The sequence below is a fragment of the Vicia villosa genome, unplaced genomic scaffold (genome assembly GCF_029867415.1).
Source record: "Vicia villosa cultivar HV-30 ecotype Madison, WI unplaced genomic scaffold, Vvil1.0 ctg.000327F_1_1, whole genome shotgun sequence".
NCBI classification, from domain to species: Eukaryota; Viridiplantae; Streptophyta; class Magnoliopsida; order Fabales; family Fabaceae; genus Vicia; species Vicia villosa.
The window spans coordinates 535,589-563,459 of NW_026705147.1; the positions used below are offsets into that span (position 1 = coordinate 535,589).

Genomic DNA, 27,871 nt, shown 5'->3' on the forward strand with positions numbered 1-27,871 from the left:
ATTGTTCACATGCTGGTGTCGAAGTGTGCATGCTGTAGTCGAAGATGGGTCTAGCATGCAGATGTCGAAGATGCTAGGGTTGTTAGCATGTTAAATTAGGTTTTAGTGTTTAAACCCTAATTTGTTAAGTTAGCTTGTTTATTAAGTTGGCTTGTGTAATGGGCCTTGTTGAAAAAGCCCATTAGTTAGTATGTTAGGTTTTATTATAAATAGCATACTAGTCTCTCATCATTGCTAAGCTGCAAATCCTAATTTAGGGTGAGAGAGGTTATTTGTTATTCTTGTAAACTTGTAATCTTGTTTTAAGAGAAAGTAAAAGAATAGCAGTTATAACCAATTCTTGTGTTCTTATTCTCTTCCCTAATTCCCTATTATACTTTGTTATTGGTATCGTTTTTCACAACAGTTTTTATATTACTTTTTTGGTTATTTTACCAAATACATTTTTTTTATTTTTGTATCATTTAATACATGTGATTTAATATTAATATTTTAATATTTGGTTTTTTCCAACACAAGACCATTTAATGCAATCTGACAACTTTTTATTTCAAATTTAAAATTTAAAATTTAAAATTTAAACTTCCACTACACACTTTCTTATAGGACTATTTTTTTTTATAAAATTTTAAACTTCTCCTACACACTTCAAAATATTTTTTCTCTTGATTTATTCCAATCATTTTATTATGAATAATTTTTCTTTCTTTCTCATTTTCATATTTCATTTTACTTTCTTTAATAATTATATTTATTTGCAATAAAAAAAGTTAAAAATTATTCTTCTTTGCTTGCTGCAATATTTAGTTTCCCCTTTATATTTTGAAAGTAATTATAGATGTGTGTTGTTGTTTTGATGGTATCAATAAAAAAAGAAAAAAAAATGGAAATGATTACACCAATTTTTACTAGAAAGAGTTAATTTAAAGAGGTTAAAATGGATATAATAATAACTCAATGTGTTAAAAACAAAAGTATTGTGATTCTTTTTCATGAACTTTATTAAATATTATGCTACAGCCTTTACTTATTTGTTTTTCATATAAATATGTAGCAAAGTTACTTCAATATATTATTTAATTGATTTATATATGATAAATTCATTTCATCAACTATGAATCTGACTATGATAAATTTATTCCATCAACTATGGAACTTAATGATAGTTTAAATTGTTTGGTGTGAACCACTTTTTATTTATTTAAGTTAAAATAATGATTTTCTATGAAGACGGATGAAAAAAAGTGAATTTATATGATGTCTCTTGTCTAATATATTTTTGATCAATTTAATTTTCTTCTAATATGAAAATTATATAAAATGGAAAAATGAAATTATTAATTCAAATATTTAAATATGAAAATTAATCAACTATTAAAATATTGAATATTAATAGGAACATGAAATTACTGATCAAAATACTAAATATTAACGAGGACATAAACTTACTGATCACAATATTGAATATTAACGGAAACCCGAAGTTACTGATTAAAATATTGACTATTAACGGGAACATGGAATTACTGAACAAAATATTGAATATTAACGGGAACATGAAGTTACTGATCACAATATTGAATATTAACGAGAACCTCGAGTTACTGATTAAAATAGTGAATATTAACGGGAAAGTGAAGTTACTGATCACTATATTGAATATTAACGGGAACCTGAAGTTACTGATTAAAATATTGAATATTAACGGGAACATGAAGTTACTAATCACAATATTGAATATTAACGGGAACTTGGAGTTACTGAATAAAATATTAAATATTAACGGGAACATGAAGTTATTGATCAAAATAGTCAATATTAACGGGACATGAAGTTACTGATCACAATATTGAATATTAACGGGAACCTGAAGTTACTAATTAAAATATTGAATATTAACGGGAACATTAAGTTATTGATCACAATATTGAATATTAACGGAAACATAAAGTTACTGATCACAATATTGAATATTAACGGGAACCTGAAGTTACTGATTAAAATATTTAATATTAACATGAACATGAAGTTATTGATCAAAATATTGAATATTAACGAAAATATGAAGTTACTGATCAAAATATTTTGAAATTAAAGGGAACGAAGTTACTGAGCAAAATATTAAATATTAACGGGAATATGAAGTGACTGATCAAAATATTGATTATTAACGGGAAAATGAAGTTACAAAAGATTGTTTAGACACAATTTAATTATGGGTTCCTAATTTTTTTAGATACAATTCAATTTTAATTATTCTTATTTTTTTCCACAAAATATTAATTACTTTTAATTTTCATTTTTTTCTATAAAAAAATATGTATGAAACAAATATGCGTCCCGTACCAGAACCTGTGTGAACGCACGGGTTTTTTACTAGTTTAAAATAAATAGGCTTAAATGCACCTTTGATCCCTGTAAGTTAGCGTGTTTTTGATTTTCGTCCCTGTAATTTTTTTTTGTTGGTCTGAGTCCCTATATCTTACTTTTTGCTTGCGGTTTAGTCCCTAAAGCCAAAATCCGCAGAAAAACTGCAGGTTTTCCTGCGAATTTTGATTTTAAGGACTAAAACAAACCCGAAAGTGAAATATAAGGACTCAGAAATTTTAAAGAGACGAAAACTAAAAACTCGCTAACTTACAGGGATCAAAGGTGCATTTAAGGCAAATAAATATTTTATAAAAAACTAGTAACAAATCTGTGCATACGCACGGGTTCTGTTCGGTTACGCGCATTTGAATACATCATTTATTTTAAATAAAATATTAAAAAAGAAAGAAAAAATTTAGATAAATAATTGATTATTTCGTATGTAAAAATATTTACATCAATAATAGATTTTTTCCCGTATACCATTTTTGGATCAAAATTATTTGATCATAAATATCATTTCTCGTATATAAAAATATTTTGATCGATAATAGTTTTTTTTTTCATATACAGACTCCATTTTTGTTTAGGTATCGTTTACAAAAATATTTATATCAATAGTAAATTTCGTATATAAAAATATTTAAATCAATAATAGATTTTTTCCCGTATACCATTTTTGAATAAAAAATATTTGGATCATAAATATCATTTTTCGTAAATAATAGATTTTTTTTCATATACAAATATTATTTTTATTTAGGTATCATTTACAAAAATATATGGAACAATATTAAATTTTCGTATATAAAAATATTTAGATCAATAATAGATTTTTTTACCGTATACCATTTTTGAATCAAAAATATTTGATCATATATACCATTTCTCGTATATAAAAATATTTAGATCAATAATAGATTTTTTCTCGTATACAGACTTCATTTTTGTTTAGGTATCATTTACAAAAATATATGGATCAGTAGTAAATTTCATATATAAAAATATTTAGATCAGTAGTAGATTTTGTTCCTGTATACCATTTTTGAATAAAAGTATTTGAATCATAAATACCATTTTCTCGTAAATAATAGATTTTTTCCCGTATATAAATATTATTTTTGTTTAGCTATCATTTACAAAAATATTTGGATCTGTATTAAATTTTCGTATATAAAAAAATTAAGATCAATAATAGATTTTTTTGGCCTATGCCATTTTTGAATAAAAATATTTGGATCATAAATAACATTTTTCGTATATAAAAATATTTAGATCAATAATAGATTTTTTTCCCGTATAGAGGCTTCATTTAAAAAAAGGAAAGACACCACCGATGTGGGTGCTCTAACCTAATCTTTACATTGTCCAATGGATAGGATTTGTCTTTAAGTACTTCTCTTTTGGGTAGAATTTTCTAAAAGATTTAAAATACACTAAAGTAAAGTCACCTTAACTTTCCTATATCTAAACATTTAAAATACATATTTAAAATACACTAAACTAAAGTCACCTTAACATGTAAACAAAACAAAAAAAGTCGCCTTAACTTTCCTATATCTCTAAACATTTAAAATAAATAAACTAAACATTTAAAATAAATATTTTATAAAAAATAGTAATATTTATTTTTGAATTTTTTTAGAAAATTTCTCATCCAACCCCATGGATCTCTTACACACCACAGAAATTCCTAACTTCCATAGATGGATATCCAGAAGCACCCCATATTTTGAAAAAACTTGATTCCTTCCGTAGATGCATCTATGAAAGCGTAATAAACTAGTGTATAAGGGGAGAAAATACACATAAAATCAGTTCAAGAATTTTTTCGTAGATGCATCTACGGAAAGAGTCTTAGCGCCACATTCTTCCGCAGATGCATCTACGGAAGTGTCTTATATAGTTTGAACCAGCATGATCACTCCTTCCATTGTTTCATTTCTTCAAACACCACATACTCCACACCCTAAAAACCCTACTTCATCAATACTTTATATCACTCCAAGACTCAAACTTTTTGATGCAACAAATTAAAGGGAGCTAGAAGAGTCTGAATTTCAGGTAAATACTCACTTTCACCAACTACATTGTTCACATTATCAATCATTTTTTGTACAATAATGTAACGTAGCTTCCGTAGATGGATATACAAAACGTGTTGAGGAAGAACACTTCCGTAGATGGATCTACGGAATAGTCCCTGCAAGTTTTTTCCAGCATTTTGTAATTCTGTGTTATGTTTGGCAAAATAGGTATGGTGCACACAGATAATATTTCAAGTAAATTATCTTCTTTAGTCGATGTTAGTGCGAGTATCGATGAGGTGGTCGCAAAGGTGGTAGATGTCAGAGGTGACTTTATTAGCAAGCACGACCTTGATGATCGTGAAAGCATGCTAACATGGATTCGTCGGAAAGCAATTGACCTTGGATTTGGCGTGGTAATCGGAAGATCAAATAATGATACCGCAAGAAGAAATCCGTTTGTTACAATGTTGTGCGAGAGAAGCGGGAAATATAATCCTCCTCTAAAGAAGTTTAGAAAAGACGACACAGGTACTAGAAAATGCGAGTGTCCATTTAAAATCTGTTGTTATATGTTGGCTAGCATGAAGTGGAGAAGCTCTGTTATTTGTGGTTTGCATAACCATGAATTGTGCACAAAATTACAAAGCCACCCTATGGCATGTTGGCTCAATCCGGTTGAGATGGCATCTATTTAAGACATGTCCTTGAATTTTGTCCAACCGAAAAATATACTTGCCACATTGAAAAGGAAGGAACCCGACAACATATCAAACATAAGGCAAGTGTATAATCAACGGTACCGCAATAATAAGGCGGTTAGGGGTGATAGGAACGAGATGCAACAATTGTTGAAAATGCTGGATGATAACAAATATGTATGCGGTACACAAATTGCGATGATGAGGTTACGGTCCGAGATATTTTTTGGACTCATCCGGATTCGATAAAGTTGTTCAACACTTTCTCGACGGTACTCCTTCTTAATTCTTGACGCGTTACGGTTTTTCAGAAACCTTTTTCCCGCTCAGCACGACATCTCCTACAAATCCAATTGATCGTATTATATGTGTTGGATGACTCGCCAAATCGCGTCATTTTGTACAAGTTTACTTGAAACCGGGATGTCCCATACCACCTACTTCACCGGAATGGGCACTTTATCACACCGACGTTGCCGATACGTGGCCGGACCATTTTGTGGATAGGATGCACGATTTTAAAAGTTGAACAACACGAAGAAGGAATCAAATGCCGAAAAGTCAAGATTAGAACCTCCAATAGATTTAGCCGCAATAGCTCTTTTAATGTATTTGTGTAGTTTCAAAGTGTAATATATACACTATAACATTGCAATATAATCTTTTTTTGTCAAATCTTACTTTATGTCTTTATGTGTTTATACATTTTTTCATTTTCAATCTACTACTAGCTACTGCACTACTTCTGATGTAAAAACAAACAGGAAAGCTTCCCTAGATGCATCTACAGAAGGTGTTAATTTGAAAAATTATGAGTGTTTACCGTAGATACATCTACGAAAGGTGTTAATTTAAAAAATTATGGGTGTTTACCGTAGGTGCATCTACGGAACAAAATAAACGTAAACAAAAAAAGGTATTTCCAAAGATCCATCTACAAAAACACGAGGGCAAAACTGTCATTTCGATAATGCGCCTAAATGTTATGGGTGCACTGAGAATGTTTTTTTTAACCACACTTAGGCATAAATAATAGTAGAGAATGTGCTACTTTTTTACTATTGAGAATGTGTTTTTTATTATTTTTTTACTAATAAGTAATTAGATAAAAAAATTATTAAATAGTTAAATTAATTAAACAAATAATAAATAAATAGGTAAAATTAATTTATGGAGAACATGTGCAAATATCTTATGAAAAATGTGGTTAAGTTTAGGGTGAGGGCTCAATTAAGTCCCTCACCGGTGAAACCCCTAAAAATAACCATAAGATTAAATAAATGCTTGAGATTTAATAAAATAAATTTAAGAACATGTTAAATTAATTGTAGGGGATTTTTTTTACACACCGTAAAAAAATATTTTTACTTTTCCTACTATTCACTAGTATGTTTCGTACATTCTATGTCATTATATAGTTTAAGTCTCTCCATGTTTCTCACTTTCCAGTTTGAATTTTTCCGCCGTCGCCGTTTGGAAAGAGAAACACCACAACTCTTCTTCCACACCGCAACCATTCCTCTTCTTCCACACCACAACTAATTTTCACTTCAACACAACATATTTAACATTGCGAGAACGACCGCTGCAACACAGTTTTATCACCGCCACGAGATCCACCACCGCAACCTAACTTATTTACCGCCCGAGAGTCACCACTGCGACACAGCCTATCTACCGTTGTGAGAACCACCGTTGCAACACAACCTATTTATTACTGCGAGAGCCACGTCACTCTTAGTCAAATTCTCAATAATCCAATTTTAATCGGTGAGTTTTCACTTCTTCATATTTTCTTTGATTGATTATATGCTTGCAGCATCGATCAAGCTAATATTGTTACCGAACTCAATTTTAGGTCATTTTCTTGCTGAATTGTTTACGACAGTCGTTTGATGTCGAATTCGAGTTTGTTCTTTTGCGTGAAGCTTGTAGTCTTATGTCTGATGTTTGTGTTCTTTTTTCTGTGAATAACCAATTATATGTGATTATTTATTGAGAGTATTTAAATTTCTTTCCTAGACCAACGATATGTGTGTTTATTTGCTGAGAGTATTTAAATTTCTTTCCTAGACCGTATCCTGCTAAATAATTCTAGTAACTTTGTATTGCTTTATAGATGTTAAACATTGCTCCTCAATATAGTCTATGTTGTTTTGATTTGTCTGCTCGGATTTGCCAATAATGACCTGTTGTAAATAGGTGACTTTGGCTCCTCACTTGTTAATTTTTGATCCAAGTTTGATTGTAGAATATTTGTTGAGGTGCTTATAAAGTTTTGTTCTTCTAAAGTTATTATTTAGTTAGCCAAGACTGCTTGAGTATACTTATTAGTAATTTTTGTTATGAAAATAACATGGATGACATATTTGGTGCAGGAAATAGAGAAAGAACAACAGTACCATTTATCGAATAGTTATAGGTGGTATGGAGGTAAAAGGAGAAAATTTTAAATCTTCTTATTAGTGTACTTTAGTACTTATGTTAAAACTATGTTGTTTATTGTGATAGGGACTAAAAGATGTGTCAACGGAAGTGGTTGATGAAACAGGTGAGACTACTATTGATGATATTAGTGCTGAGGATGGAGAATCCATTGAAAATATTATAAATATTGATAGTATGGAGGATATTCTTAGTATGGACTTGAAAAGACTAAGTCCCCATGAGACAAGAAAAATTCAATTTTCAAGTCTGGACATGGCTTATGCGTTCTACAACCAGTATGCTAAAATGAACGGGTTTGCAGTTTGCAAGAGCAATATCCTTCGAAGCAAGAAAGGAGAAACATTAGAGCGGATATTTGTTTGTCACAGACAAGGGTTTAGGGAGGATAGAGGTTTAATAATAGAAAATCGCAAGCGTGAGCGTAAACCTGATACTCGGTGTGGATGTGAAGCAAAATTTTGAGTGCATATAGATATGTTCTCACAATGTTGGTGGATAACAGTTTTTAACGATTGGCACAACCATGATCTTTTACATGAAGAGTACCATGGAATGCTAGCTTCACATCGAAAAATGGAAGATTCAGATATAATGCAGATGAACGACATGTTGAAGGTTGGTATAAGACCGTCTCAATTCTATGGTTCGTGTGCCAACCAATCAGGAGGGTATGAAAAAATAGGGTTTCGTAGGAAAGATATATATAATCAGATAGGAAAGCAACGCCTTTTGCAACGATGTGATGGTAAAAATGCTTTGCACTATCTTCATGGACTGGCATCTGATGACCCGATGATGTTTTATCGCCACACTGTTGATGGAGAAGGTAGGCTTGAACACCTTTTTTGGTGCGATGGTATAAGCCAAATGAATTTCAAAGTTTTTGGCAATGTGTTGGCATTTGATGCAACATATGGGACGAACAAATACCATTGCCCTTTAGTGGTGTTTTCCGGAGTTAATAACCATAATCATAATATTATATTTGGTGGTGCCATTGTTGCAAATGAAAAAGAAGAAACATATGTGTGGGTTCTTGAACAAATTTTGGAAGCAATGTCAGGTAAGTCGCCTATATCTGTCATTACTGATGGCGATCTTGCAATGAAGAAAGCTATAAAAAGGGTGTTTCCGAATGCTTATCATAGGTTGTGTGCTTGGCATCTAATTCGCAATGCAATGTCTAACATTGGAGTTCCTGAATTTGTTGGTCAGTTTAGGAAATGCATGTTGGGTGACTATGACTTGGGTGAGTTTCGGCGCAAGTGGACTGACATGATTGACACATTTGGGTTGCATGACAACAAGTGGGTTACTGAACTGTATGCAAAGAGAAATATGTGGGCTACAGCGCATATACATGGCAAATTTTTTGCCGGGTTCAGAACTACCTCCCGGTGTGAGGGGTTACATTCAGAAATGGGAAAGTTTCTTCACTCACGATATAATTTGATTGATTTTTTATTACATTTTCATCGGTGCCTTAATTACATGCGTTATAAGGAGGTTAAAGATGACCTTGCATCAAATTACGGAGACCGTGTGCTACAAACGAGATTCCAAAGCTTGGAGCGTTGCGCTGGCAAGTTATTTACTAAGGAAATATTCTTTATGTTTCGTGATATTCTTGCAAAGTCTGCAGAGATGGTTGTGGCAACATGCAATCAAACTTATACATGCTTTATATACACAGTTCGCAAGTACCAAGCGTCAAAAAGGGAGTGGAACGTATCATTCTATCCTGATGATGACGTGTTTAAATGTTCTTGCAAGAAGATGGAATCATTTGGCCTCCCGTGTGAACATATTATTGCACTATTGATATTTTTAGATGTCGCAGAATTGCCAAAGTCTCTGGTGGCAGATCGGTGGACAAAGAACGGGAAGGAAGAGATATGTAGAACAAATAAGCATCTTCCAAAATATTGGGATTCACACAAGTCGTCGAGATATTCTACTCTTATGTTTCGATATATGCGTTTGAGCAAATTAGTAAGTGAGAATGGTGAAGATTTCGATGATCATATGAAACAGGCTGCTGCTGATATCCGAAAAATGGAAGCAAAAAGGGGCTTACATGATGATGGACCCACAAATTCAAGTGAACTTGTCCAGGAGACACTGAAGGATCCTGCTCTAGCTAGAACTAAAGGATGCGCTGGCGATTCTTCATCACGTCAGAAAAAAAGGAAGCGGACTCAGTGTTCTATTTGCGGAAAATTTGGCCATAACAAGCAAACATGTTCATTTCCTCGACATAATGCTAACATGAAAAATTCGTCACTCGGAGATTTTCACAACATTGAATTCAGTGATGACTCTGTAAGAAATTTCTTTAATGTTGCTATTTAATGGTATCGTATATATATATATATATATATATATATATATATATATATATATATATATATATATATATATATATATATATAACCCACTGTTATAAACATCTGTGGTACTTGCAGTTGCATAACGATCTTGATTGAATTGTAAAAGCGCATCTATAAGTGTGAAAACGGATGCACCTCGTAAGTTAACTTAAATATAGTAATTATTTGGATACATATGCAATTGCGATGTGAACTATTGATATTATCTTCTTTTAATTCTTGACAGGAATGTTAAAATTGGTCATGCAAGATGATTCAAGAAATTCGTAGAATTCTTTCACTGGCTATTGGATCTCAATTCATTTCTTTTCTGTTTGTTTTTATTAAAATATTTTGTTGCATGGATGATGTATTTGTTCCCCACTTGATGATAGTTACGTATTTCAGTTGTGCCTTTTCTATCTGATAGCATTTGATCTGTTAGCTTGGTTATACCTGCATTTGTAGTGTGGACTACTCATGTACTTAATAAGTTAAATTTTATTCTATTAAATTGATTGTTGATCTGATTTGGATTAACGTAAGATTGGATAAGATATATCTTGGTCCCATTACAGTTATGTATTACCGCTGTATGTCGCATAAACGAGTTCCCGAGTAAGTTCCAGGCATAGCTTTCTTAACAGGCCCTGGTTTTTGTGTCGGATTCTGGTTTTTAGCTCCATTGCAGTTCCAATTGGTCTCGCTGTGGAGTTGATCGGTGGGTGTGTCGAGGTTGATATAATTAAGCAAAATTGCAGGGGAAAGCTCCAGCATCTGTATTTTATGGTACGATCAAGGCCGGTCCTGACTTTCTAGAGGCCCGGGGCAAATATAAAAAATGGACCCTTAAAAAAATAAACAATTAATTAAAAGATTTAATTATAAATAATACTAATATTACTTCTTTTTTTAATATATTATTATAAAATAAATTTAATAATATATCTTTTTATTAAAAAAAACGCCGTTTGAATTAAGTTTGTTTACGACTTTCTTCTTTTTTCGATATTAGAAAAGTGGAAGTTGTAAGTAATAATAGAAATATTTTTTTTAGTTGTTTTGTAACACTTTGGTAAACCGTCAAAACTTATTACAATTGATGTAATATGAATAGAGTTGAATTAATTAAAAATTTATAATACTTTATAAATAAAGCGATAGGTGAGACTAACTTAAATCAAATCAAGATGTTTTAAACTTATTAATTTAATTTATATATATAAGAATTAATTAAAAATAACACTACTATCCAATTTTTTAAATATATTATTATAAATAAAATTTAACAAATGTATATTTTTATAAACAAAATCAAACCACTAATAATTATATCATAGTATTTCTTATAATTTAATTATATAATAAACTTTTGAATATTTAATTATAAAAAATATTTATTATCTAAAATTTAAATAAAAAAGTTTAATATTATATATATAATAAATAATAGCAGTTAGCCATCACGGTTAATTTGCGTTTCTCAACTCACATGGCGTAGGTTCAATACTTCAATTTGTTTCAAATTTGGCATTTTATAAAAGTAAACAATTAAAATCACAAAACGCAGAGCATTAAGGATCGAACCTGAAACTTCAACTTAGCTTCAGAGTCTCATTACCACTGCGCCGTAAACAACACACAATTCAAGGTTTCAAAATAAAATACATAACATGATTTTACAGTATAATTCCTAAAGTCCATACTAAAAAAATTTGAGGCCCTCTTTTTTTTGAGGCCCTGGGCTGTGGGCCTGCTTGCCCAGGCCCAGGGCCGGCCCTGTGGTTTAATATTGAATTAGGATGTTAATATATACCATAAAACAACATGGTAATGGCCATTTATTGCAGAAAATTAAGGGTGTTGTGGATTATGGGGGAACAGGGTGGAGGAGAAAAAGAAGAGTCGTGGAAAAGAAGGAGTCAAAACAAATGAATTAAGGGTGTTAGGTGGAGGAGAAAAAGAAGGAGTTGTGGAAAAAGAGTAGTGGTATGGGTCGAACAGTTACTAACAATAATAAAAATAAAATGAATTAAAAAACTAACCCTGGTATGGTTCGAACACATAAAATATTTATAGTTTATAGATTCATGAACATAATTGGCCAATTGCCAACTGAACCAACATTTTCTACCGTTAATATACTGGATAGAATGTTTTATATATTGTTAACAAAAATATAATATCATAATGTAGGCCATATATTACTTTCATATTATGTTTTTCATGCTAACAATAATGTCAAGTATAAATTTTGAAAAAATATTTATTTTCTAATTTCAAGTTAATAATTAAAGGTACCAGATACATTTGTTATATTTTTTATGAATTCAGTGAAAAATTGTTCATGTTTGAAACCCTTACATGCAAGCGGAAATTTTTGTAATTTTTAAGTCCTGGAAGAATAATATGGAGGTGCGTTAAATGATTGTAGACTTACTAAGCCAATACTTTTAAAATAATTATTTGCAAATTTGGTTAATTGATTACCGAGAATTCACATAAGATTATAGACCAACTTCGTAACCACCTCAAACCACCCTCTAAATAGGTAATATTGGATATAAGGTTTTGTTCGAGTAAGAGTTTATATAATATGTATTGTTTTAATTAGGGTTATTACGTCATGTGTAGTCTCATATTAGGTAAGACTGGTCATATGAAACATTAAAATCACGACTCTTTAGTCATATTTAGTCTAATTAAGTAGAATTAGGATCTGAAACGTCGATATTGTAAGTATTAAGTTGTACTTAGCCTAATTAAATAAGAATGAGCATCTTAATCATCGAAATTGAAATTGTTAAGTTGTACTTATCTTAATTAGTTAATAAATGAAAATGGATCATCTTTCGTAAATATCTTTTAAAAATAATAAAATTTATTTCAGACGTTTTATATAAAAATCATATTCATGATTCAAAAAACCTATTTAGTCTAATTAGGTAAAGAAACCTTTATTCATAAAACCTATTAATTTTACAAAAACAAAAAAAAGAAAAAACATTATAGCAGAAGGGATTGAACTTAGTCCCTCTTAATGCTCACATGACATTCTAACCATTAGGCTAATGCAATTCATTCAAATATGATGCATACCATTTATATTTCATGACAAATTTATTTTGATCTAAGCGATTCATTTAAGCTGTCCGCTGTGTGTTTACGGTGATTTCTGGTAAACAACCGCTAGTCCTCCAAATTATAAATATACTTTGGTTACTCGCAGGATCGACTAGATTGATCCTAGGACATGTGTCAAAGAGTTGTCTTTCAAGATGATTTGGTTCATATTCTCTTGGTCTTTTGATTTGCTTCAAAACTTAGTTATAGTGTGAATGTGTAAATAACTTGCGAAATAAACTAAAGAAACATGCAGCAAAAAGTAAATTTGCTATAAAATAAACATAAGTAATACTTCAACAGGAATATGAAATAAATGTAAACTGCGGGAATGGAAAAACTAGACGAAAAAGTAAAGAAAACTTAAATTAAAGAAAAGACTGGGCGAAAAGTAAAGGAAATTGAAAGGTACTTTGATTTTGTAATGAAAATACAAACATGATACTTGAGTGATTTGTTAGTGATTTGTACAAAATGAATACCCTGGATCCTGATACTAAGACCCTTATTTATACTAATTCGACCCTAACGGTCCTACGCTAACGAAAAGCCACGTTGCCCACATGCATGTGTTTTGAATCCCTGGGGTGCCATCTGTCCTCGTTGGTTTACACAGAATATTTCAAAATTCAAAACCTCCCGCCTGAATCGCATTCGATACGTGGCAACGTGTTCTTTGTGAGAATGCATCGAAATACTTCAAGTTTCAGCACTCTTGTATTTCAGAAAACCATTTAAGTCCCGAAGACAACCTATCTCGATCCAGCTTCAATTTTAGGAATCTTCATCATAAATAACATTCTCGAAAATGGCCATCGAAAGCCATTCTCTTTTCGAACCTTAATTCTTCAAAAAGCATATTCAACAATCGAAATCTCCAGCTAACATTGTGCAAACTTAAAATACTTCGACGATAATTCCATAAGTAACTTATTCCCTCGTCACTTGTTGAGTCAAAGAGTGTTGGGCGTTTTCATAGGATTAGAGCCATATTTGAGTCAAAGAGTGTTGGACAAAGGCATTGTAGTGTAGCATTACATCCCAAAAGCATAGTTCTTTTTGATCATTCAAAAATTGCGAGAATAACTAGGCGAGCTTCAACCTATTGACATAGAAGGTTTGATGACAAAAAGTAGCAATTAAGAGTTCATATAATGTTTAAAAAATCCATCAACAAAAGTTGCAGCTTTGAATCATGCTTGAGTAAAGTGCAACAATGTGGCCAACTTTCCGTTTAGCTATTCAAAATCTTTGTTGGAGGCTAAAAAAAAAGATATCCACATAGAGGAAACTTAGTATATAATAAATTGAAGCTTCAACTCTCGTCCAAGTAAATATAATTCACTAGCATTTCCAGGACAAGGATATCCACGGAGAAACTTGCTCTACTGATTTCCCAACCCCATACCAATTTGAAAACCAAAAAGATGAGTTTCCATCCCCCAAATTTAAATTCATCCATTTTTAAAAGCAGAGGGAGCTTCATAATTGCATTCCAAGTAATCTATTTAGATAAGATTGGACATATGGTTCGTCGTAATTAGGACTATTAAGTCACATGTTGTCTTGCTAGGAAAGAGTGGAAATTCGAATCATCAAAGTTAAATTTTTTTAGTCGTGCGTAATCTAATTAGATAAGATTAAACACGAGGATCATCAAAATAATTTTTTTTACCTTCATTCATCTATATTACAGGCAATTCACTTTTTAGGTTCATTAAATAATCAATGTATTTGGTCGGTTTATAGACTAGATACGTTAATTACTCAATGAACCTAAAAAGTGATTTGTCTTATATAAATGCACGAAGATAATATTAAGCTGCACTTAGTCTAATTTGGCAGACTGGACATATGTATCATCCAAATATTTAGGATATCTGAATCGTCGATATTATAAGTATAAAGTTGTACTTAGCCTAATTAAATAAGAATGAGCATCTTAATCATCAAAATTAAATAGGTAAATTGATGTATGTGTATGTCGTGAAGCGAGATTCAATCAACTTACGATAACTATCATTTAGTAACGACTTAAAATTTCATGTTAAGCAATGGAGTTACTTACAAAAATTTAGAAGCACAAGAAAAATCTTTAGTCGTGCGTAATCTAATTAGATAAGATTAAATAGACTCGTCATATGTACTATCTTAATTAGGGTTATTACGTCATATGTAGTCTCATATTAGGTAAGACTCGTCATATGAAACATTAAAATCATGATTCTTTAGTCATATTTAGTCTAATTAAGTAGGATTAGAATATCTTAATGATCGATATTGTAAGTATTAAGTTGTATGTAGTCTCATTAGGCAAGACCGACCATAATAATAGAGGGACTAAAAATGTAAATTAACCTAAAATTTATTTCACTTATTTTATATAAAAATCAAAATCATGATATATAAAACCTTTTTAGTCTAATTAGGTAAAAAAAAACGTTACACATAAAACCTATTAATTTTGAAGAAACAAAAAAGAAAAACAAAACAAAAAAGAAAACAATGATAGCAGGGATAGAACTCAGTCCCTGTCTTTCCTAACTTCTCCTATTTTTATGGGAACCATATAACTTGTTATTATCACTTCTTACCGTTTTCAAACCCTATGGACTGCTTAACTGAATTCCTCACACAACACGTACCACTTCCCTTATTTTTCTGCAAAAATAGTTGAACTTGAATACTTTCGTTTTCTTATAAAACCCTTACCTTTCAAAAACCATATGTCTCGGCTCCTTACTCTGTATTGACATACACATTATAACAAAAGTTAGAGACATGACTATTAATGGTGCTACTAAGGGAACTTTACCTCTCACAAATCAAAAACCTGCGACAGATGATGTAATCCTCATCTCTTGTTGCGTTCTCCTCATTTATTTCTGATTTTACTTTTTCAATTTTCATTTTATGACATGTTATCACTTATATGATGCAGGAGATTCAGAGTCACTCTCGTGAAATACTGAAAATTCTGCATGGTTTAAGAACCTTTGTCGATGATGCCATGAACCGCCTTGAGGTATACATCTGATGTATTTTGTTTCTTCAACCAAATTTATTTAACTCCACATTGTTCTTAATAAAAGAAAATCATGCAGGTTCAGGAGGCTAAAATTAATGAGATGCATACCATGATTAACATCATATTGTCCAAAATTGTCATCGTGGACACCAAGTTGGATAAGCCAAAGAATTTGAGCCAAAGTCCTGCACCACTGTCTAAAAGAAGCGGAACTCCAACTTTAAAACAAAAACGTGTTGCTAAGTCGCCTAAGTCGCCGTTTAAACGTTCAAAATATTCATGGGAAGATGATGTTAACAATATTATTATGTTAACATCAGATGATGACACAAACAACAAACTTGACAATAACATTAAGCATTCATCTATGCCTAAGGTAGAAAATCAACCTATAATGAGTTTCTGTTTAATTGATTGTTTTTATTCTAACATTATTAAACCTGTCATAGATGAAAAACAAGCTGTCTCCAATAAGGAATCAAGCATCGGCGTCAAAGAAATTGTCGTCCTTTGCAACTTCATCGAAAGCAACAACGTCAAGGAGATTACCTTTCACAGCTTTGCCCAATGAGAGACAATTAAAAGTTCCAAAATTAGAGATTAAAGGGAAAAAGATGATGTCTAAGGTGAGCATCAATCAACCCTTTTTTACTTTGGATGTGTAACCAATTAGTTGTTAACAGCTTGTTGAGACCAACTTCGTAACCACCCAAGAAATGAAACTTAAACCTATAGAAGAACAAGTTTCATATTATGTTTTTCATGCTAAGAATGATAACATTTAATGACACCAACTTATATATTTAATATGTTCATGGATCCAGTGAAGAATTGTTCAAGATTGAAACCATAACATGCTTAAGAAAGAACTTTCAGACTCTGTGTCCTGGAAGGATAATTGACACTGAGGTACTTTCTGATTGCAGAATTATCAAACTTTTAAAATAATCCCGACTTCATTGAAATAATTTTGTTTACTGATTGCAGATCATTCACATAATGTCTCTTAAGACAACTTGGATTGAGAGGAACGTTGCATTCCCATCTATATGGTCACTTCCCCCATCGTTTGTGGTATGTATTCGTTAATGACAATAATTTAACAATATGCTTGATTATGGTGAGCAAACTAGTTTTTAAAATAATTCTTTTCATATGTTTGGTAGAGAGACGTATATGATGGTAAAAAAATTGAAGAACTGGTTACTGAGTATGCAAAGAATTGGATGCCCCATTTTGAGACTCTAAAGCATGTATGAGTTTGGTATCATAATGCATTACTTCTATCTTAAATATACTGTGAAGCCATTTGACTTTCTTACTCGTCCTTTATTTTTGTTAGATTTATCTACCAATTTAAGATTGTGTTGGAAATTGGTTTCTGATGGTTGCCTCTGTCCAAGACCAGATTTTGTATCATTTGGATCCGGGCTTTGAAGAAAGAAATATAATCCCTAGACAAGATACCATTAAAGAAATGGTAATGTACATGTGATGATTTGTATTTGAATCTTCCACTAATCTATTAACATATTTTGTTTACCAATTGAATTTTGTAGTGGCAAGTTATCACTCAAATGGTGGAGACTATGGTGCAAATTAATTACCTTCCTCCCAACTATCTATTTCAAGCACAACACAAAGATAATTGGGATATCGCTGACCCTGTAGGACTTGTTTCAGAAGGCTTTTGGTACCAAAATATTCAATTTATTTTAACTATTGTGTATTTATTTTCTATATATAAAACACTTTTTCATCTTATGTGATAATTGTTCATTTTGAATAACCAGCCAATACTCTGCGGTGTGGGTTTTAGAATGGCTAGCAATGGGTTCATCGTTCACACCAAACATTCATGTCACGGTGGGTATATTTAAGATATAACATGGTCAATTAATTTTGGAATATTAAATATTTGTCTTGGTACTAATATTATCAATTAATTTTGACAGATGAATGAAGATGTTGTCAGAATGAAAGTGGCTATTGATTTGCTGTTAGGTGACCACAATGAATATAAAGACAGCTTGATGGTTATGGCTGAAAAAGCTTGGCAGACTGAATGATGTCTAAACATCAAAAAATTTCAATTAGTGTTAGACTTAAGTTAGTTTGGATGACCCTTTTGGTTGTGCTTTTATTCAATCATTTTCCTTAGATCTTTTATTGTCGTTTTACACCGCACTCTTTTCCTTTTATTATAAGGTTTTTAATGAGGCGGTTCCGTTTATTCTATTTTATTGTTCTTTCAAGTAATAAAGTTTTTTCTTGTGTTTCTAAATTTTTGTAAGTAACTCCATTGTTTAACATGAAATTTGAAGTCGCTACTAAACGATAGTTATCGTAAGTCAATTGAATCTCGCTTCACGACTAACACATACAGCAAATTACTGCCACCAGAAACAGCTTGCACATTTCTTATTAGTTGCTGATAGGGATTGGGAATTGTAATATGAAAAACAAAGAGAATTATTGAAAACAAGATCTGTATTATTTGATTGAAAGGGAAGGTTTACAGCTAGATTGAGTCTAACTGCCAATCTACCATAAGACCACGCCCTTATAGAGAGCAGTAGCTCTCCATTCTCTTATAATGTGAATGTACTCCAAGATAATCCAATTCAATAGTATTTGATGGACTTCAATTTGAATTATGATGCACATGCAATAATATGAAGTACGTTTTTCATTGAGTTGACCGTATGCAGTCGGTAGTAGTTTAAAATGACAAGACTTGCTCCAACACCTGAATACAGTTCATCGACATCTTAATAGCTTCCGTCACATTCTTCTTGACAGAATAAGATTCAAGAAGCTCCTCAAGTTTGACAAGAAGGGGTGTTCCAACTTGTTGCAGCTTGAAATTATCACTCTGGAGTTCACTCTTTAGCTCTTCAGCATCACCAACACGCCACGAAGCTCATCAACTGCGAGAATGAATTCCTCATAGTGAGTCTTGCACATGTCTTCGATTTCAGCTTCTTTTTTCTTAACCAGGAAATTAAGCATCTCACATCTTTGGTGTCTATGGTTTGTAGCCAACCTTATAACTAATTAATTAGAGTAACAAACATTGAATCAGAGCCACAAAAACCTCATACAAAAAAATATTAGGAGTTCACACTGTCCCAGTGCAGCTGCAAACTGATATTGTTAATATAATTGTTCCTCGGCATCCACGGAGTTCACACTGTCCCAGTGCAGCTGCAAACTGATATTGTTAATATAATTGTTCCTCGGCATCCACAGCATGGACGAGAAATTGCCAAAGTCTGTATCTTGTCAATAAAAGTTGCCACTCTGCTGAACCAGAAAAATAATTATTCACAACAGCTTTCCTATCTTTCCACTAGTAAGAAATTGGAATCCCATTTCCTTTCAAATTAAACACTTTCACCAAATCAAGTGAACTTGAGGTGTCCTCACTCATAAAGCTGAAAATCTTTTCTTTTGTGTAATATTTTGTCTACTGTCTTGGAGGCACTTAATGATTAAGATTATTTAATAAAAGGCAAAGAAGAACAGATGTCGCAAATTATTCCATGTTGTGCTTATCCGAGACATAAGTTTTTGTTGCAAATTTTATAAACACTTTGAGTACTCCTAATGGTATTTTACAATTATTCTACTTACTGTTTCCTTAACTTCTGTTCCTTCCTAGCTTAAAAGGACCAAACATAACATTTTAAATTTTTAATTGATTGAGTTCAAATTTACTTATCTAAACAAGCATTTCTGTAAGAAGCCTATAGAGATTTCTATTGGAGTTAAATATTGAGGCAGTTAATTTAACCTCATAATTATAGTATAAGATGTGGTTCTTGTTGCTCATTACTTAGTAAACTCTAAACTTATTCGTGTCTACTTTTGAAAATGAAATACATTGAAATTATGATAGTAATGATGCAAGTGTTAATCATGTCTTATTTTCTATCTATAAATCTATCACATAATATCTAAACTTTATTTACAAGAAAGATAAGTAACTTCTGAATAAGAAACAATATATAAACTGCATGGCATACTTGTTGATCGATGCTCTTGAAATTAGAAATTTCAAACATGGGCTTTGTACTTTTGCCATGTCAGTATTATAAATGTCAACATGGCTTTGGAGAGCAAGTGTTTACTACTTCATAATGTGAGTTTTTTTTTATAGGATCTTGCTTACAATTGCTGGCAAGGACATTCTCAAAGAAGAATTCTTAATGATGAAATTCGTCTTAGAAAAAACATTTTAATATTCAATGAACAAAATGAAATGATATTTTTTTGTTGAAAAAGCCAAAAGATATATTAACAAATAGCACAAGGAGTGCATACAAGGATATAGTCAATCAAATATAATAACAGAAATAATAAAATATCACCCTTGGATTATATTGATCCTTTACTGCATAGTAAAAAATTAAAAGGCTACATTATATTGAACTGATACTGAGATATCAGAGTACATGAGTAGAAAATGGAAACAAGCATAACAAAATCAGAAGCAGCAGCAGATAAATGCCAACTTCCTGCCTAACTAGGCCCAAAGCCGATTCCATTAAACCAAAATGCATCTTGCCTTCCATAAAAAACCATGTCCAAGCCCTCTTCACAACCACCTCCCGTCTTATATTCTTCCTGGCCCCACTCAATATCTAAAAAGCATAACCTTCCCTAAGTTTTTTCCGTGTTCCTATCTTCTTTTTCCTGGAATATACCTTCTCTAGCCCCAAGTCTCTTCCATGTGTTCCTATCTTCCCTTTCTTGGAATATACCTTTCCATATCTTGGCGCTATAACTCAACTGTTGTACTATAGGGCTATTAACACCAACCAGTATATTTGGCTCCTGAGTCGTCACTGTAGAGAGGATCTTGATTAAATGATAAATCACAACATGACAAGAATGTAAAGATAACAACAGATGCAATGTCATGAACACAATGTAAAAAATGTTTAAAAATTGAAGTAGTTATAAGCATGTAATAGATATTTATGAAAGCAGAGAGAGTTTAGATAGGAAAGCCTGACAGACCTACAACATTTGTTTGCTTATCCAGACATCGAGCAAAACTATCATGTATGGAGTATTGTTCAAAAGAGCTACAATTCTCGCCAATGGCTAATTCTGACAAATCATTTTGCTCAAGCTTATCTTCTTTGGAGGAGTCTTCTCTGGTATCAACCATTTCTGAAATTACTTTTGGAATTTCACTCAATAAACGTAATTGTTCTGATGGAGATTCCAGCTTCATTTTTCGATCTATGTATTGAGCAAGTGTATGAAAATATGGTTAAGGCACAAATTGTCAGCACTAAATTAGGGAACAATTCAGAACATTTTGGATTATAGATTCTAATATGACGTAATATTATCAAAAATGTCATGAAAGGATATTCTCTCCTCCATCCCTTTTCATTTTCCAGATCAATACAATTTCGCAACACTGCTATCTCTCTTGAGATCCACTGCCATATAAAGAGACAAATATCTGTAACAAAATATGATAGACCAGAGGTTCTTTTATATTCTAAAGGAATCAGAAATGTTCAATAATGTTAATAAGTCATTAGATAAATGAAGTGTTGGGGATAAAGGATTGAAGGGGGGCGTATTTTAAATTTTCAGAATGATTTATAGATTTACCGTCTCCTGGCACATGCTCAAGTAAAATTCAAAATTATGCAAATGTAAATTTTATGCTTGTATAGTAGTAAGTTTTATGAATGCTGGAAAATAGTGAGATTTTGCACTTGTTGAATTTCATGATGCATAGCTCATGTTGACATGCTAGATTCCACGTAACTTCACTTTGGATTATATTCAGCTATATCTTAACAATAGGGAAAAAAGGATTTATTACACGGCACAATATTGATATTCGACTTACATCTTCATGATATCTTTGTGCAGAGTTCTAGCTTTCTGCTCAAGCTCCAGCTGTGAAACACACAAGTGGTTATCATTTGGTCACTACAAATCCTATTAATTACTATTTAACAAATCAAATTCTTACTCATAAGACACACAAAGCTCACACAAGGGAAAGCCCATAAAACAAATGTTGGCCAAAATGACAATAATTAAAGGTGACACAGATCTAATGCAAAAAACACCTAGATTATGAGACATTAAATCAATAGGATGCTTGTGTTTCTCAAGACAATAGGCTGAAAATTCTAACTATCTGAAAATTCTGAACAGATGACCATATTATGGTCCCCGTAAGATAATAATAAATTATAACTAAAATGTTACTCAAATAAAATCTACCAAGTTTAACCCTCTATATTTTTCTGAAAACTGTTGATACCTTTGTCATTTACAAGCTTTATTTACTAATAAAATTTTCAAATCAAATTCTAAATCTATAACAAATCATAAGAATTTTAAAATATCAACTCTTAATGTCTTTACTTTAAGGAGCTCATAATTTCCCAGATTGAAATGAAAACAAAAACTAGGTTAAAAATGATAATCAATGAACAAGTAGCAAAAACAGAGTGTGTAGTACCTGGCAGCTTTTTTTTTGATAAGCATAGTACCTGGCAGCTAGCGGTGGCTGGTGAGAAACGAAAATATTCTGCGAAAAAGCTCAACAGAAAAGATTTGGTTCCTAATCTCTCTTTAAATTGTCAACGGAGAGGGTTTGTCCCCAAGAATAGAAAAGAGAAGAAGAGATTTGTGTATCTATGTTTATGTACGAACCATAAAAGAAGAAAGCGACTGAGAGAGAGAGAGAGGAGTGAGAATTTGGGATTAAGAATTTGGTACAGCTTTATAAAACACCAAGCATCAAACCATGGAAATTGGACATAGTCTGCTTTACTTCTACCGCTGCCGGAAAAAATAAAGGAAAAAAATTGAGACTTTAATGAGAAACATGGAGAGGTGGAGAGATGTTTTAGATAGGTACGAAACACAATTCGTACAAAAGTAAATATTTTTGACACAGTAAAAAATATTTTTACACTGTGGAAACAAAATTCTCTATAATTAATTTTACATGTTCTCAAATTTATTTTATTAAATCTCAAGCATTCATTTAATCTTATGGTTATTTTTAGGGGTTTCACCGGTGAGGGACTTAATTGAGCCCTCACCCTAGACTGACTTAACCGAAAAATGTGGTTGTATGTAAATTTTTTCTATGTTACAAAATACTTGAAAATAAAACAGTTGATTAATTTCTGATTAGGGAAGCCAAATGAAAAAGGAGAAAACTTACCTACAATTTTTTAGGTATGATTTATGACAAGTGTACTTAAACATCATTTAAAATATAAAAATAGAAAAAATTTGCACAGTAATAGGAAATTATACCCCTGTCATATTTTCATTAGAAAATAATACAAACCACACCTAAGAAATTATATCTAAGTATTCTCCAATAAAAATACCATCCAATATAATAAATCAAAAAGAACAAATTTAGTAAAAGTTTAACGATTAAAAATTAAAGGATCGAGTTGGCCAGTAAAATTTCTTCCTTCGGATTTAAAATAGAATTCATACAAATAACTTATCATCCCAATTATAATTGAGATAAACAATTCAAGATTTGACAAAAACACAACACCTATATTCAACATAACATCCCATTATCAGAAAGGAAATCCCTAAAACACTGACCAATTAATTAAAACAAAAGTACCTAAACAAACAAACTTAATCCACTTCTTCAATCTTAGGACCAGCACCACCGGCAGCTGGAGGAACTTCATCATCATCCCCACCCATGTCAGGAGCAGCTCCACCTTGATACATCTTAGCAATTATTGGATTGCAAAGGCTTTCAAGTTCCTTCATCTTATCTTCAAACTCATCTGCCTCTGCCAATTGGTTATTATCCAACCAAGTAATTGAAGCATCAATTGCATCTTCAATCTTTTTCTTGTCATCAGGTGTAAGCTTTGAAGCAATCTTCTCATCCTTAATTGTGTTCCTCATGTTGTAAGCATAGTTTTCCAAAGCATTCTTTGCATCAACCTTCTTCTTGTGTTCCTCGTCTTCTGCCTTGTATTTCTCTGCTTCCTCAACCATCTTCTCAATCTCCTCCTTTGAGAGCCTACCTTTGTCGTTTGTAATAGTGATTTTGTTCTTCTGTCCTGTTGTTTTGTCCTCGGCAGAGACATTCAAGATACCATTGGCATCAATGTCGAAGCAGACAGTGATTTGAGGAACACCACGAGGAGCTGGAGGAATGCCAGATAGCTCAAATTTGCCCAACAAGTTGTTGTCTTTGGTCCTAGCTCTCTCACCTTCATATACTTGGATCAAAACACCAGGTTGATTGTCGGAATAAGTAGAGAAAACTTGCTCCTTCTTGGTTGGGATTGTTGTGTTCCTTGGAATCAATACAGTCATGACACCTCCTGCAGTCTCCAAACCTTGAGACAATGGAGTAACATCCAAAAGCAACAAATCCTGAACCTTCTCATTTCCTTCACCACTCAAGATAGCAGCTTGGACAGCAGCACCATAAGCAACAGCCTCGTCTGGGTTGATACTCTTGCAAAGCTCCTTCCCATTGAAGAAGTCTTGCAAAAGCTGCTGAACTTTGGGAATCCTAGTGGAACCACCTACAAGAACAACATCATGAACTGTGCTCTTATCCATCTTAGCATCCCTCAAACACTTCTCCACAGGCTCCATACACTTCCTGAATAAATCCATGTTAAGTTCCTCAAACCTAGCACGAGTAATTGTTGTGTAAAAATCAACACCCTCATACAAAGAATCAATCTCAATGGTTGTCTGTGCAGTTGATGAGAGAGTTCTCTTCGCTCTCTCACAAGCAGTTCTCAACCTCCTCAACGCCCTAGGGTTACCACTAATATCCTTCTTATTCTTCCTCTTAAACTCTTGAACAAAATGATTAACCAATCTGTTATCAAAATCTTCACCACCAAGATGAGTATCACCAGCAGTGGCCTTAACTTCAAAAATACCCTCTTCAATAGTAAGAAGTGACACATCAAAAGTACCACCACCCAAATCAAAAATCAACACATTCTTCTCACCAACACTTGTAGCCTTCTTATCAAGCCCATAAGCAATAGCTGCTGCAGTTGGCTCATTGATAATCCTCAACACATTCAAACCAGCAATGGCACCAGCATCCTTTGTAGCTTGACGTTGAGAATCATTAAAGTAAGCAGGAACAGTAACAACAGCATTCTTCACGGTAGAACCAAGATAAGCCTCGGCAATCTCACGCATCTTAATAAGCACCATAGAGGAAATTTCCTCAGCAGCAAATTGCTTCTCCTCACCTTTATAGTTAACAACAATCATAGGCTTTTCACCGGGTCCAGCAATAACCTTGAATGGCCAGAGCTTCATATCACTCTGTACAGAAGCATCAGAAACTCTCCTTCCAATCAAACGCTTTGCATCTATTTAAGCAAACAAATCCAAAATCACCAATTAGTACACTAACTACTAAAATTCATAAAACAAAATTATATGTTTTTTCACTAAAATTTTTAAAATAAATAATTTATATAAAAATCACGCATGCAAAAGTTAGAGATCTTACCGAAGACGGTGTTAATGGGGTTCATGGCGACTTGATTCTTAGCGGCATCACCGATCAACCTTTCACTATCGGTAAAAGCGACATAAGACGGCGTCGTACGGTTTCCTTGATCATTGGCAATGATCTCGACCCTATCGTGCTGCCATACTCCAACGCAGGAGTATGTTGTACCGAGATCGATTCCAATAGCTGGACCTTCTCCTTTTCCGGCCATCGTCGAACAGATTTTTGAACAATAGAGTTTGGTTTAGTCTGTTAGGGTTTCGAAGTTATAATTTGTGAATGAGTTTTTGTAGAATGGGAGTGTTTGATTTGATTTTTATACAGGAATTTAGGGTTCTGGAATGTTCCTTATGTTACGTTGGAATGGGATATTTGAAACGGAGACCGAAACACTTTTACGCGTTTTCTGCTTCTGGTTGGTTCCGGATTCTTCTTTCTTAGTCCGAAAACTTAAGATACCCAAAATCAACGCTTGTGCTTTTCTAAATCAAATCAAGGGTTGGATTTAATGGATTTAATCAATTAATATATTTATATATTATATATTTATATATAGTTAGTTAAAATATTTAAATTAGGCATAACTTCATGATTTTTATATTCACATAGTATTATTATTTATCCAAGTAACTATTTCATTTATTTATTTGTTTTATTGTTTATCCACAAAACTTTATAATATTTTTTAACATGTTATATTTTTATTTTTATTAACAAAAAAAATTTATTGGTTTTAATTAACTATGTTAGAATTAATAATTTTTTTATTTTATTGGTTTTAATTAACTATGTTAGAAGAGAATTTTGACGGCCTAGGTTTATTGTACACTAAAATCCATTAATTATAATTGTTTGGGCCTTATATCAAATGTGGATTGGAATTTGATATAAGGTAGGCCTTATATCAAATGTGGATTGGACTTTGATATAAGGTAGGATTTTTTACATTTATGATTTATCCTAACACCCTCCCCACTTATACTTGTTTTCCCACATATTTTATAATGACAAATTATTTTCGTTAAAATTTAATTAAAAAAAGCGAATAAAAAATTTAGTAGTGCAAATGAAAATTGATAGTGTATTTCAAAATGTTGGGTATGTATTTTTATCTGTTTTTAGAAAAATAAATATAACACTCTAGATTTTTTTTCTATATCTGATTTGTTTTGTAATTTTCCAGATTTTTGAAAAAAATATAATTTATTTCTGATAGACAAAAAAAACTAAAATAATACTATCAGATTTTTTCGAAAAATCCACTAAAAATTTATAGATTTCTTTAAAAATCTGGTAAAACTTATAAATTTCTTGAAAATTCTTATAAACTCATAGATTTTAGAAATTTTTGGTTGTGTATTTGAAAATTTTAGTAGTTCAACTCCGGTAAATTTTTAATAATTAAAAAAATCCAATAAAAACTATAAGAACCCTAAAAACAATCCAATAAAAACTCATGAATATCTCCAAAAATCCGGTAAAAACTCATAATTATTTTGAAAATCCAGAAAAACACATTGTTAAAAAAACTTAAAAGATCAGAAAGGGTATAATTGTAAAAACTTCCCTCATATGGGGTGCCAAGTGTGAATGGGGGTGTTATAATAAAATCTCTTGATTTTGAGAATAAGTAGTCTATATTGCTAAGGCATGAGCCAACTCATTAGATCCATTAATGGTAAAAGTGAATCTAATACTCCTAAAGTAGTCTATGTTGTTGATTTGCTTGCAAACCTATCACGCCAATTTTTATCTTCTTCTCTAACGCTACAATTCTCGTTGTTCTTCTCCATTAGATTTCTACAATCATACCGAAAATCACTTCCTTGAAAGAGGATTCTTCGTCTAGCTTTGTCATTAAAAAGGGGGAGATTGTAAGAATAAGATTTGATTCAGCATCCGACCTTTAGTTTTGATTATAATAATACATTATTTCTTAAAGAACAATTTTGTACCCTAATGGTTTATGTCTAGTGTGTAGCTTTTGCTTACAGATTTTGACTCTGATAGAATGGCATGTGACGTCATCAGTTTCTGGAATCAACGCACTCTAACTATAAAGAGATAACAAAGTGTGGCTTACAAAGAATAGTCAAGATCTAGAATGCTTTTTTGACAATGCTTCTGATAGAATGCTCATCAAATGGCTTCTTACTCTGACTCTAATAAAGAGCTTCTAAAGATTCTCAAGCTCTGACATTTGGCACAAGTTTTGAAGACCAATTTTTGAAGATTCTGAAGACAAGGTTCTGGAGAACAAATTCGGAAGA

General features: G+C 32.1%; 4 protein-coding genes across 4 annotated transcripts; 2 read left to right on the plus strand and 2 right to left on the minus strand.

Annotated features, from left to right (window-relative positions):
* The first annotated feature begins 4,627 nt into the window (after window positions 1-4,627).
* LOC131626876 (protein FAR1-RELATED SEQUENCE 5-like) lies at window positions 4,628-9,057 on the plus strand. The gene is made up of 5 exons (XM_058897712.1): window positions 4,628-4,928; window positions 7,477-7,496; window positions 7,610-7,937; window positions 8,049-8,909; window positions 9,050-9,057. Exons 1-5 carry the CDS (start codon window positions 4,628-4,630, stop codon window positions 9,055-9,057), a joined length of 1,518 nt encoding a protein of 505 aa, XP_058753695.1.
* Window positions 9,058-9,093: 36 nt separating this feature from the next.
* LOC131626864 (protein FAR1-RELATED SEQUENCE 5-like) lies at window positions 9,094-10,339 on the plus strand. Its single transcript, XM_058897702.1, has 3 exons — window positions 9,094-9,868; window positions 10,012-10,074; window positions 10,163-10,339. Exons 1-2 carry the CDS (start codon window positions 9,158-9,160, stop codon window positions 10,030-10,032), a joined length of 732 nt encoding a protein of 243 aa, XP_058753685.1. The 5' UTR covers window positions 9,094-9,157; the 3' UTR covers window positions 10,033-10,074; window positions 10,163-10,339.
* A 9,858-nt stretch (window positions 10,340-20,197) lies between these two features.
* On the minus strand, window positions 20,198-21,929 carry LOC131626892 (uncharacterized). The gene is made up of 2 exons (XM_058897730.1): window positions 21,092-21,929; window positions 20,198-20,916 (listed from the first exon to the last, which is right to left on the minus strand). Exons 1-2 carry the CDS (start codon window positions 21,309-21,311, stop codon window positions 20,732-20,734), a joined length of 405 nt encoding a protein of 134 aa, XP_058753713.1. The 5' UTR covers window positions 21,312-21,929; the 3' UTR covers window positions 20,198-20,731.
* Window positions 21,930-23,526: 1,597 nt separating this feature from the next.
* LOC131626891 (heat shock cognate 70 kDa protein 2-like) lies at window positions 23,527-26,025 on the minus strand. The gene is made up of 2 exons (XM_058897729.1): window positions 25,599-26,025; window positions 23,527-25,455 (listed from the first exon to the last, which is right to left on the minus strand). Exons 1-2 carry the CDS (start codon window positions 25,810-25,812, stop codon window positions 23,726-23,728), a joined length of 1,944 nt encoding a protein of 647 aa, XP_058753712.1. The 5' UTR covers window positions 25,813-26,025; the 3' UTR covers window positions 23,527-23,725.
* Between the last annotated feature and the right edge of the window lie 1,846 nt (window positions 26,026-27,871).

Coding starts and splice junctions, on each gene's coding strand:
- LOC131626876 (XM_058897712.1), top strand. CDS start 4,628: ATGGTGCACACAGATAATATTTCAAGTAAATTATCTTCTTTAGTCGAT. Junction 4,929..7,476: donor GTTTAGAAAAGACGACACAG/GTACTAGAAAAT, acceptor TATTTGGTGCAG/GAAATAGAGAAAGAACAACA. Junction 7,497..7,609: donor GAAATAGAGAAAGAACAACA/GTACCATTTATC, acceptor TTATTGTGATAG/GGACTAAAAGATGTGTCAAC.
- LOC131626864 (XM_058897702.1), top strand. CDS start 9,158: ATGTTTCGTGATATTCTTGCAAAGTCTGCAGAGATGGTTGTGGCAACA. Junction 9,869..10,011: donor TTGAATTCAGTGATGACTCT/GTAAGAAATTTC, acceptor TGGTACTTGCAG/TTGCATAACGATCTTGATTG.
- LOC131626892 (XM_058897730.1), bottom strand. CDS start 21,311: ATGAAGCTGGAATCTCCATCAGAACAATTACGTTTATTGAGTGAAATT. Junction 20,917..21,091: donor TAAGCAAACAAATGTTGTAG/GTCTGTCAGGCT, acceptor TCCTCTCTACAG/TGACGACTCAGGAGCCAAAT.
- LOC131626891 (XM_058897729.1), bottom strand. CDS start 25,812: ATGGCCGGAAAAGGAGAAGGTCCAGCTATTGGAATCGATCTCGGTACA. Junction 25,456..25,598: donor CCCCATTAACACCGTCTTCG/GTAAGATCTCTA, acceptor TTGCTTAAATAG/ATGCAAAGCGTTTGATTGGA.